This window comes from Jaculus jaculus, chromosome 5 (genome assembly GCF_020740685.1).
Source record: "Jaculus jaculus isolate mJacJac1 chromosome 5, mJacJac1.mat.Y.cur, whole genome shotgun sequence".
NCBI classification, from domain to species: domain Eukaryota; kingdom Metazoa; phylum Chordata; class Mammalia; order Rodentia; family Dipodidae; genus Jaculus; species Jaculus jaculus.
This window is the reverse complement of record NC_059106.1, coordinates 20149597-20162391: the sequence shown is the minus strand read 5'-3', so window position 1 is coordinate 20162391 and position 12795 is coordinate 20149597. Positions and strand designations below refer to the sequence as shown.

General features: G+C 36.7%; 1 protein-coding gene across 1 annotated transcript in view; it reads right to left on the bottom strand.

The window, feature by feature from the left end:
- Nucleotides 1–12795, bottom strand: part of Dpp10 (dipeptidyl peptidase like 10) — a 557899-nt gene that overhangs the window by 76208 nt on the left and 468896 nt on the right. The window contains exon 8 of the mRNA XM_045149057.1: nt 5881–6001. Within this exon, the coding sequence (XP_045004992.1) occupies nt 5881–6001 (121 nt within the window). The remainder of the gene's footprint in view (nt 1–5880; nt 6002–12795) is intronic.

The window sequence follows — 12795 nt, the reverse complement described above, 5'->3', positions numbered from 1 at the left end:
ATTTTAGACATATATATATATATATATACATATAAGTATTTAAATATTTGTAGATTGTTTATTTGAATTATGACTTTGTTGCAACTTTACACTTCATTTTATTTTTTAAATATTTATTTATTTATTTATTTATTTACCTGAGAGAGAGGGGAAAAGAGAGAGAGAGAGAGAGAAAGGCAGAGAATGGACATGTCAGAGCCTCTAGCCATTGCAAGTGCCACCTTGTGCAACTGGCTCATATGGGTTCTAGGGAATCAAACCTGGGTCCTTAGGCTTTGTAAGCAAGGGCCTTAACCGCTAAGGCATCTCTCCAGCCCTATTTTATTTTTTCAATTATATAAAAGTTCCTCAAAATGAAACTTTTACGTAGTATCTTATTTATTCACATTTGTCATGTTAATTTTAGAGTTGTGTGAATCTCAATAAATTCATTTTGTATGACTGAATTATTAAAACTATCTTTCATTTTTAAAATATTATTATTTTGTGAACATCACCTACTCTTTAAAACATAACACATTTTAGATGGTTTTATTATCTGTAGGAACTGAATAATCCCAAATATAAAAAAAAAAGAAACAAACAAAATTAAAAGGACACTGTGAAAGACTTATCAGTGGTGCAATTGACAGCAATGCTAGGCTCACAACTCAGCCTTGTATTAAAAAGAATGAGTCCTTAAAATTTACCATGAAACACATTATTTTATGGGCCAGGTATGTAGCTCTGGTTGGCTTGGAACTCACAGTATACTGAAGACTGGCCTGAGTCTCTTGATCTTCCTGCTTCAGCCTCCTACCACATGTGGCTTAAAACACTACTTTTCAGTTGCCTCCTTTGTTCATCCCCATCTCCCGCATGCCATTTAGAGAAGACACATTTTAATGTTTGAAAATTGGGATATGTTACCTGTTACTAAGTTCCCACATGTGTTGATTTGATCATGGTACCTGAAAAAGTAGTAAGAAAGAAGCCTCTACCCCTCAGTGGCACAAAAGCAGTACCAAAGTTCACAGTGCCATGAGGAATAGTCCTGTGCTTCAGTGGGCATATTGGAGGATAAGAAAAGGTGTGGATCCTGGTTGCTGCTGGCATACTGGACAAATGACAGTGCAGTGGGAACTTTTAAGGTATACACAGGACTTGAAACACAGACTGGGAGAGACTGCCAAAGTCTAATAAGAACTGTGTCGTTCTCTCTTCCAATCTTTTACAATGATTCTCTTGGTAGGGTTACTATTAGAAATGAACCAGGAATTGTGTAATCCATAGACAGTAGATTCAGTGATTTTGGCCCACGAAAATATCAGTGAAATCTGATGGCATATGGATGAAAATGTGTGCCATGGTGAAAGGAACAATGAGTGGCAGCCACTGGGCCAAGAGTCACCTGGTGAGCAGTTACTGGTGTTGGGAACAGGAGACATACTGAAATGCTGACTCTACCAGTAAGCACTTCGGAGGCTATGCCCAAGTCACCTGAATGCCCAGAACTTGGTCTTTAGTGAGTCATTTTAGTAAAGATTAAATCACAAACACATGAAAATTCTTAGTATATCTGGGAAATCAGGGCCAACAAATACAGTTTAATGTGAATGGCAAAAACTTGTATGTTTTCTGTTTCTGTTTTGCAATATGTCAGATCTACAGTGTCAGTAACTAGGATTCTGTTTCTTTCTTTGTTCTGCCTGCTCACATACTCCACACCCTGTTGACACTCAACCTTGATACATAGACTTTTTCATTTTTAAGAAAATGTGTGTGTTCGCGTGTGTGTGCGCACTCTCATGTACAGGTTAGAGTACAACATAAGGTTGTCTTCAAGCCACGCACACCTATATGAAAAAGAATCTCACATTGGCTAGAAAATGACCAATTAGGCTTTCCTGGCTGCTCAACAAACCCTAGGGTCCTCGTGTCTCTGCTTCCCCAGAAGTGAAATTACAAACAGAAGCCTGGCATTTGTATGTGGGTTGTGTGGATGAAATCTAGACCCTTAGGCGATGTTCACAGCCTCTGGTAATTTATTCCTTTAAGAAAATGACATTACTTGTCAAATAAAAGTCCCCAAATATTCCTATGAAATTGTCCTAAGAAATGGAATGCCCATGATCTATCTGAAGCTTTACCAGGAAGTCTGAATTCCCATGTATCTGAATCAAGAATTCAAGGCAGCCTAATACCAGCACTGAGATTATAAATGTAAATTACTGCAAGTGGATTTTTATATGGCTTTGGGGGTCAACATAGTGTGCCACTTACACTGCCGCCTCTCCATGAGATCCACTGTTTCCAGTGCTCCTTGGTTCTGCTTGTTAATGGTGTCTGCCACCACTGTTTACCAGTGACCCAAACCAGTAGGTACAGTCATTCCTGACTTTTCCTTACATGTCCCATCTGCTTAAGCCACTAAGTCCTATCATTTTACCGCCCCATCAATTTTAGAATCTTCCCTCCCACTAACTGCTTTAACCTCAGTCCCACTGCTAATTACATCCTAATAGAACATCAAAAAAGTCTTACAGCTGTTCAGTGGTCCGTTCTACCAGTAGACTACAACCTCATACTGTAATGGAAATAGCTATTTATATGCAAGAGCTAATCTTGTCCTCCCTACACGTGAGAGGCTCTACTAGTGTCCAGACACTAGTGGCAAAATAATTGAATTGCTCACCCACTGTGAGAGGTCACTGTTCCCTGGTTCTTACGTTCTTCTCTGCCTTATATTTTATACTTTTCACTATAAGGTAAATTCTAGTTTCCCAAGCACATGTGTTCTGTACTATTTAATCCTGCTGTGATTTTCATGCTGATATCTCTGCCTCATTTTGGAAATTTGTTCCCTATCTATCTATCTATCTATCTATCTATCTATCTATCTATCTATCTATCTATCTCTCCCTCAGAGTGTGTGTGTGTGTGTGTGTGTGTGTGTGTGTGTGTGTGTATAATTCAGAAGACAACCTTGGTAGTGTTGTTCTTCTCCTTCAACCTTGTTTTTGAGACAGGGCCTCTCTTGGCTTTGCCATTGAAAAGGCTAGTCTAGCTGGCTCCCAAGCTTCAGAGTTCTCCTTGCTCCACCTCTAATTGCCACAGGCACTTTGGGAATAAACAAATCTGTGTCACTTTGTGTCCAGCTTTATGCAGGTTCGAGGGATCTGCTCTCCTGTTGTCATGCTTGCAGAGGAAACATATAATTGCTGAGTTATCTCCCCAGCTTATGTAGGATTTTGCAATTTTCCAAGGTCCACTCAGAGAGTTCTTCTCTAGGAAAATTCTTGTTTATCCTGAGTGGACTTGGTTCCTCTTACAAAACTTCACTTCAAAGGCTTACCACGATCCTTGAACATGCTTTTTTTGCTTGTTTGTTTGTTTTTTGTTTGTTTTGTTTTTTCACAGTACCAAGAACGTTCCAAAGATAAGGGCCCATGGTTTTTCCAGGTAAAGGCATGGAATAGGTTCTTTGATCTACAGTGCCAGAAACACCCATTTGTTTTCCATGTTTCTTCAATGCAGTGGGCCATCATGTCAGAGCTTTCTAACATTCTCTTGTATGTGCAGGTATGTATGTGTGTGCACAGATACAGAGATGCACACATGTATTCAGAGGTTGGTAGACAACCTCCTGTGCTTCTTCTTCAGGCACCACTCACCTTTTCTTTGAGAGAGGGTCTCTCACTGTCTTGGACTCACCAAGGAGGCTAGGTTGTCTGGCTAGAAAGACCCAGGGAATATCCTGTCTCTGGTTCCCAACACTGGGATTATAAGTGCATGTCACTGCACCTTGAATTTTTATTTACATGGGTTACAGGGACTAAACTCAGGTCATTATGCTTGCATGGCAAACACATTACTGACTCAGCTATCCCAATTATTGGGTTTAAATAGGAAAATGATTCAATTCGCTTTTGTCACTCCCAACTGAGGAATTCTTTTGGTAAGTTTGTGTATTTCTTTGACTTTTCTTCTTATACTTCCATGCCATAATTATTACTGATATTTGTACTCCTCGGTTCCATGTGCAGCCTCTAAAAGTTTGAATTACACAATTTTGACATGTACATAGAATTTTATTATCAACAGTTAAGTTCACATGCATATCCACATATATCAAGGTCTACAAATGCATGCACACATAAATTTATATATTTCAAGGACTGCAACTCAATAAAATAGCTTTACCTAGCAATTTCATTTTTTACTTAATATGTAGTCCTCAATACCATGTGGTTTTTCTACTTCTAACTGTATCTTACCATCTAGAATGTAGCTGGAATCCAGCTGCCTCTTAGTCCTGATCACTGAGTGGGAAGCTGAGTGGACAGATGAGTGGCAACAGTTATTTGATTTCAGTGCAGAATGTAAGATATTGACACATTATCATGCTTCTGTGAATGAAAAATATCTTGTACCTGCTTTGTGATATCCAGTATTGGCAGTGCTTTTACAGCGCTGTTTTAAATTATCTTACTTTAGAATATTTTCTTTCCAGACAATGAATGAGAATTTAATTATTAAAATGGTGTCAGGAAGCTTATCAGTTTAAAAATGTTGCTGTTTTCTGGGACTTTTATTTACTTTGAATTTAGTGGAGGGTGCTATCTTTATTTTATTCTGATAACTATAGTGCATGAAAAACTGTTACTGCTATGGATATGACAAATGTTATTGATCTCTCTATAGTTACAAGTATATATACTTAAACATATATGTATATATATGTATATATATATACAATATATATTCAAGTATATAAATTCTTTATGTGTTTAAATATATTTGTTTGTACATATGTTTATATACAATATATAAGTTATATATGCATATATATATATATATATATATATATATATATATATATATATATATTCAGGGATAAATAGTTATATATGTTTGAATTTTGGGAATTTTTATCTGCTCTCTCATTTTTGGAAAACAGTATCAATATACCATGTTGAGTGGGCATTACAGAAGAATTAGGAACTATATTGTCTAGACAAGTTCAATTTATGTTTTTTTTTTTCACTTGTGCAGGAATAACATACTATATTAACTATACAGGATTTTATCTCCCTGGGCTTGCCTAGAATAAGTAATAAAATATTCCTCTAAATACTGAAAAATATGATATAGTTGTAAATGTTTAGAAATAAAATTGAATGTATGGATTATTTTTATCTCTATAATTTGTAGTCAAGTTAGACTGATTTTAAATCTTGACATATTTGGCCACATTCATTTGGATAGTTAAATATCCAGGTCCTAAACTCAAGGCTCTGTGTTTTACCTTAAAGACTTGTGTACCTAGAACTCAGGTGACTGGTAATTATTACATAATCAAAACTAGACAGAAATTTTCTTCACCGGATTCATTCTATATTTTTAAACGTTAACAAAATATGATTCAATAGTATTGAAAATAGATCTTCCTGGTAGGATTTATTTCCTCCTTATGCAATAGTTATTAAAATGTGTCAGGATGAACTGAATGAGAGCAAGTAAATTCAAGTGGAATTAATGAAATTTTTAATAATAAAATTATTTCTTCTTTTCCAGATTATGCAAAAAATCAAGACTGATATTACCACCTACTTTCATTAGCTACGTTACATGAGCATTAAAATCAGTCTAGCCTTAGCATAGCACATATACATCCATGTGTACCCACTCGCGTCCACACACACCCATTCATACACATGGTACATTCAGAGTCACTTGAGCAGATGTGAATCACAGCCAGGGAAAACATGAGCATACACAAGAAGAAAGCATGTAAGGAAACAAGAAGAATTCGGGCTAGAGTTGTTATGCGGAATGAAGAATTTTTTTGTAGATTTTTACATTAAAAAATGTTGTTTCATTCTTCTGTGTTCAACTCACCTTCGTATAACCAGTCAGCAATACCATTAAAAATGACTCCTTCTTTTCCTGAGGAGGTCAGACGCAAGGAACTGCTCTTTATATCAGGTTGGTAGTAGATATTATTTTCAAAAATATAAACCTGTATCAAGAAACATGAAAAAACAAACAGAAAATCCAAACATGTTAGGATGGCTTTCTGTAAAATTTCATGTTAGGGAAGGGTCACTGGAGAGCTAAGCTTGATTACTTACCTGCTTTCACACTGGTTTTTACTCATTGCATGCATTTCTATTGTGCTTAATGATTAATGCATGCTTCTTTCCATGCCATATCAGCATCAAGCTGTCATTTGGGAATTACATGGTATTTGATATCAGTGCCTTTGAATCCATATTTTCATCAACAATATTTCTTCTGCTTAATGATGCTTCTCTCACACTGCAAAATTGGTTTAGATTTGAAATAATATTTTGCATACTCAAGAAAGTGATAACCGAAACTGGATGCCGCTTTAGTAACAGACGACTATCAGTTTGAAAAGCTTCAATTTTGGATCTTCATTTAACAAAACCACATTTTGTGATCAAATAAATAATCTATAGGAAATCTTCCCAACACTGTACAGCTTGACCCACAGAGTCACTGATCATAAGAAGTAGGCAAGTAAATTCCTCTTTATTAGTAAGCAAAACACAGTTCTGCAGGCAGCAATATCTCTTGGAAATTCATTCTTAAAGAACACAACACTAATAATAATTTTGTAACTGAAACTGAAGGGTGTCAACTAGGAGTTGGATACATGAGTAAAGTGTTTGTTATGCAAGCACGAGAACACAAGTTCAGAACCCCGCACCCACATAAAAGTCATGTGGGGCACCATGTGCCTGCAATACCATTTCTGGGGAAGCCAAAACAAGGAGTTCTTGGAGTTTGATGGCTAGTCTAGTTGAATTAGTGAGCTCTGGGTTTCAAAGAATGAAGTTGAGAATATTTGAGGAAAACACCCCATTTGGATCTCTGGCCTCCACACATATACATGTGTGCACATGCTCCTGCACAAATGCATGTTTCCACACACAAAGGTACACATATGTGCATATGTACCATAAAGTCATATACACACTAAAAACAGTTAATTCAAACACATCCTTGACTCTTCAAAAATTGAGCAATATCATAAGCAAAAAGATCAGCATTTCTCACACAGAGGGATCTATCTTGCATATAGAAAATCAAGGACATTTTTTTTGTATCTCATTACAAAATGCCTTTAATGCTAAATGGCTAGTACTACTCATCCATGTGATCTAATAACCTTTCATGGAAATACCAAGACGTGTGATCACTAGATTCCAATGCAATTTTATTTTTTAAAGTTTTGGGCACTTTTTATTAGTTACAGAGAGAAGGGGAGAAGGGGTGCATCAAGGCCTTCAGCAGCTGTGAATGGACTCCAGGTGGGTATGCATGTGTGACATTGGGCATTTGCATCACTGAGGGTGTGGCTTATGTGGGACCTGGGGATTCAAACAGGAGTTCGTAGGTTTCACGGGCAAGTGTATTAATTACTAAGCCATCTCTTTAGCCAAGTTTTGAGGAATTTTAACTCTGTTACCCATAGTACCTGCTATGGATTTATTCATATCAACTTTGTGTAAGTGTACCAGTTTCCCTGTATGGAAGCCAGCATCTGCCTGTTGTTTACTGGTTGGCAGTAGGTATTTCGATAAATATGAGTTAATGTTTTTGTCATACAATTTGCATTTACCTTTTGTTTAGTGACTATGTTTTATATGTGTATGTAAATTATAGAAGTTAATATATTATGCTAGGGATAACACCCTTGCCATACAAGAATGTATATCTGAGTTTGGATACCCAGAAACCATGTGAAAACTGAACACTGTGGCAGCAGCTTGTAATCTCAGTGTGCCTACAGTGAGTTTAGAGGCAGAGAGACAGGTGATATTCCCATAAGCTCAGTGACCACTAGCCTGACCAACACAGTTGTGAACAATGAAAATGAGAGATGCTGCCTGAATCAAGGTAGAAGGAAAGGACCAAAAATCACGGTTATCTTCTGACCTCCATATACATGCAGTGGCATGTGCAAGTTCACACTTGTATACATGAACATGTGAGTACACTCATATAAGCACAATCATGTAAATACAAAAGGAAGCTCATAAATTTGTGGGTTGTCAATACTAACTTCAGAGATGATAAAAATGATGACAGTGGTAAGAAATACTCTGGCACATAAGCTAATGAATAAAGGGTGTTTATTATTCTTTTTAAAAATCTGATGAAAATATGCCTATTGTCTTCACCTACAAAAGAGTTCTTCAAATCCTTATTTCTATTTTACACTTAGTAAAGAGATATTAATTTTGGAGAAATGCCAAATACAATATAGCACACAATATAGCAACCTGATTTCCATACACAAATTTCAAGGAGAATTCCTTCCCTGAGTTGCAATAACTAAAATTGTATGCAGAAATTTCAGATTTCTCTTGGAGAGATAGGACTGCAAAATCATCACCTCCTGTACCTAGCCAAGGAACTTGGAGACAAATACCTCTTTGATATAATGTACTTCATAAATAATACTCAAACCTTTACAAGGTATTTTGTAATATGCAATTAAAATATTGCTGTTCTGTGTTCCTGGAAATGTAAAGATTTATTAATGAATGTTTACTATGTTCAATAACTGGGTAATTTTACATGAAAGATAGCAAACCTGTACTATGGGGTGAAGTCATGAATGGCAGAAATCAGAATGAATGGATCCGATTCATAATGGCTTTTGAAGATACAGAGTTATAAAAAGCCAGGAATGATTCTATGGTATCAGGGATGTTGATAGGGCAAAACTACAAGCTGAGGGAATAGAAGCAGCTAAAGCTGTAGACTAAGAGATGCTGACACCCTTGGAGAATAGTTACATGAGTATCTGGACTTCTACGGTGCCTTCAGTACCAACACAGAGCTACTCCTCTGAGAGTACAACAGCTAACCTTTTGATTTTATTAAATGACATGATAGAATTTTTGATGGGTAGGTAAATGATTTGATCATCTCTGTGGGAATGTTTCTGAAAATAATTGGTGACAATTAAATAATGGATGGTGGACATGGAAGACTGCTAGTAGAAGGGTAATTTAAATATTCTGTTTAATAGGAATGATAGCTGTCAAAACAAAGCCATTATTCTTAATATGTGTCTAAAGTGTTTATTAGTAAAATGTTTGTGAGCTCTGATGCCAATGTTTCGTGCCTCTAAATGGGTATTTTAAATTATTTATTTATATTTTAATTAGCAAACAAAGTAACAGGCATTATTTTAGCACTTCATGCATATTCAGTTTTTGCTGATCCACTTTCTTTCTTTTCTACCTCATCCCATGTTTCCAACTTGCACATTCAGCCTCCAAATTTGTTTTTCATGTCACATAATTCTATTGCTGTCCGTCCTTTCTTTCTTTAAAAACTTTTTTTTTCCCTTTTTCAGTTTAATTATTTCTACCCAAACTTACTCCCATGTAAATACATGTGTATAAAAATTAGAAGCTAGGATGTACATATGAGAAAAATCTCTTGTTATTTGTCTCTCTAAACTTGGGATATTTTAGTTAACATAGTATTTTCCAGTTCATTCTATTTTCCTAAAATTTTATATTTTCTTGCTTCTTTATTGCTCAATAAAATATCTCTCTCTCTCTCTCTCTCTCTCTCTCTCTCTCTCTCTCTCTCTCTATATATATATATATATATATATATATATATATGTTACAGAGTGGTATATCATAGGTACATATCACATGATCAGTATTTGATCATTTATTCCTAGACATTAATATTGAGTTAATTTCCTTGTTATTGTTAATAATGTAGAAATAAACACAAAGGGGACAATATTTCTAGGGTAAAGTTTAGAGTTCATCATGCTTATGTCTATAAGGAATAGAGCTGCAAAAATTAAATTAAAAACACCAAACTGAACAGACACAGTTATTCCCTTACTGGGCATCTACCCTAAAACCTTCAAACCACAGGCCAGAGAGATTTGCTCAACCATGTTTCTAGCAGCACAATTTGTAATAGCTAAGAGCTGTAATCAATCCAGATGTCCATCACAAGAAGAATGGATAACTAAGATGTGGTATATCTACACAACTGAATTCTATACAGCAGTAAGAAAACATGACACAAAGAAATTTGAGGAAAAATGGTTGAGCCTAGAACCAATCATTATCAGTGAACTTACCCAATCACAGAAAAAAAAAAAATTGCCACATAGTCTCACTTATCTACACCACCTAAACTTAATCTATCCAAGATACCTTACATACCCAGCAAGCATCTCATGGACTACACACTAGGATGGAGGGGGAGGGAGAGAAGGGCATTGAATGGGTGGGACACACTAATATAGACCCAAATGGCAATGTACCATAAAATTGTACTTCCTAAAAGGCAGACCAAATGGCTGAACCTTCACCAGGCCCTTATAGGAATCACGTAAGCAACAAGACACTGGAGAGGGTAGGATCAAGTCTAACCTAAATCTTCTACATCTTCCCTCCCTCCCTCTCCCCCCACTTCCCAAACTCTTGTATATTAGTTATCTTTTTCCTCATTTTCTTAGTGGACACTGACCTGTAACTCCCAGTACCAGCATGGGGCTATCATCCACAATGAGCTTTTGATCAGAGAAACTTACAAGGTTTCCTAAAAGAACGACAGATTTCTGTCAGAGTACTTGATGACCCACCAAAGATCAGTGGTAAGACCCTCTTGCTGAAGACTCCATACGCAGCTGACATGTAAAATGGAACAGCATGGCTGGAGGCCAGGAGAGAGTCAGTCCCCAGACAGCCAGCATGTCTAGTGCCAGAAGGTGCTACATGGGCGAATGGGGGAAATGACCAATAACTGTCCAAGCAACTCATGGTATAACCTATTTAGCAACAAATAACCTGTTGTGATGCCCACAAAAGTGCAATAGTGTCACACAGCCATGGTGGGGAATGAACTGCTCTTGATTTGGCTAACTGATCCCCTCAGTAGTGCGGGACCCATAGCTGGAGCTGGGAAACAAGTCAGAACCATATCCAAACATAAGCTCACTCTCCAATATCAAGCTACCATCAGTCATGGGGTACAAGAGGGCCTACACCTATAAAACTCTATCAAAAAAGTAAGTGTTATCTCAACTTTCTGGTTGTTAACTTACTCTCTGTTGGAGAATCTGCTTCTCTTTTTCAGATAGATGCGGATCCTAAGGAGATAGCTGCCCCATCATACCTCAAAAGGGTCTGGACTGAAACTAAGGACAATTGGCAAAACAAGTAAGGGTGATGTTTTCCTATGAACCAGATACCAGCACAAAGGGGAAGGAGACCAACACAGAGAAAAATCAACTCCTACCAAATCAGAGAGCCAGAGCCTCAGAGGCCCCCAGCACCTCATCCCTGAAGCAGACCAAAAATGAACCCAACATGGCTCAGGGAAATTTTGCAGAAGAGGGGGCGGAAAGAATGTCAGAGTCATATGTTGAGTCGTGATTTGAAGAGACATTTATCTTACCAATAACTGTGGTCTAACTCCACAATGCACGACTCATATACCTCAACAAGGAGGGTCCAATGGGAGAGGGTTGATCATAGATGAGCCTAAACAATGGTACCAAACTGCCTGTATTTGCTGAAAAGAAAACTAATAAATTAAATTAAAAAAAAAGAAAAGAAAACTAATAAAAAATTAAAAATAAATAAAAAAACACCCAACTGCCACTCTATAAATGAGACAATGATATAAATAAGACAGTTCTCTACAAAAGAAGTCAATCATGAGTTAATATTTTTAGCAGTTTTTAACATTCTCTTTAGCTATTAAGGATATTCAAATTAAAACTATTTTGATTGCAACTGTCTCCAGTCAGAATGAATATCATGAAGAAAACAAGTGAGAAGAGATGCTGATGAGAAGTTGGGAAGTGGGAATGCTTACATGTCGTTGGGAGGAAGGAAAGCTGGCGAATCAGCTTGAACCTTTAAGAAGCTCACCCTCTAGAGTTACTCACTCTAGCTTTTCTCAGCCCTGCTGTTTTACACTTTAAAGCAGACACTGTACTTTACACTTTTCATTGTGAAAAACAAGCTCAAGTATTCAGGACACCAAATCTTGTTTTTCTATTGGCTCACAGCCTATAAACTATGTTCCACGCTCATTAGGCTTTGTGTTCCAAACCAGGCTTCCACATAGATGTGGAACATTTTGGTCTTTTGTTTTACAGGAAAATATTCTTATTTCCATTAACACCAGAATATGTTTCTTCAAGAATGTATATTATAACAAACTAAACTTTTGTTATTAAAATAGCTTTAATGTTGGCCTGGGGATGTAGCTCAGTTAGGAGAGTGCTTGCCTAGCATGTGTGAAGAACTAGGTTCTAACCACAGTTCTTTGTAAACCAAGAATTGTTCTATACATCTGTAATTCCAACATTTGAGAAGTGGAGGTCTGAAGTCCGATGTTCAAAGTCATCCTTGGCTCCATAATGAGTTCAAAGCCAGCCTGGACTATATGAGATAATGTTATCTTGAAAGTAAATGAGATTTTATAGTGAGTTAAAACTATTAAGGACAAATATCACAGTTTAATAAGGGAAAATATCAAGTGCAAATCATTAAAACATAATTGTAGCACATACTTTCGTGATAAGTGAAAATATGGCACTTTGAATTCTATTATATACATGAAGTTGTAATACTCTTAAAATTTTAGTAAGGGCCAGATGTGGTGGGGCTGCCTATAATCCCAATACTTGGGAGGCAGAGGTAGGATGATCACAGTGAGTTTGAGGCCAGCCTGAGACTCCACAGTGAATTCTAGGTCAGTCTGGGCTAGGGTGAGACAATGCCT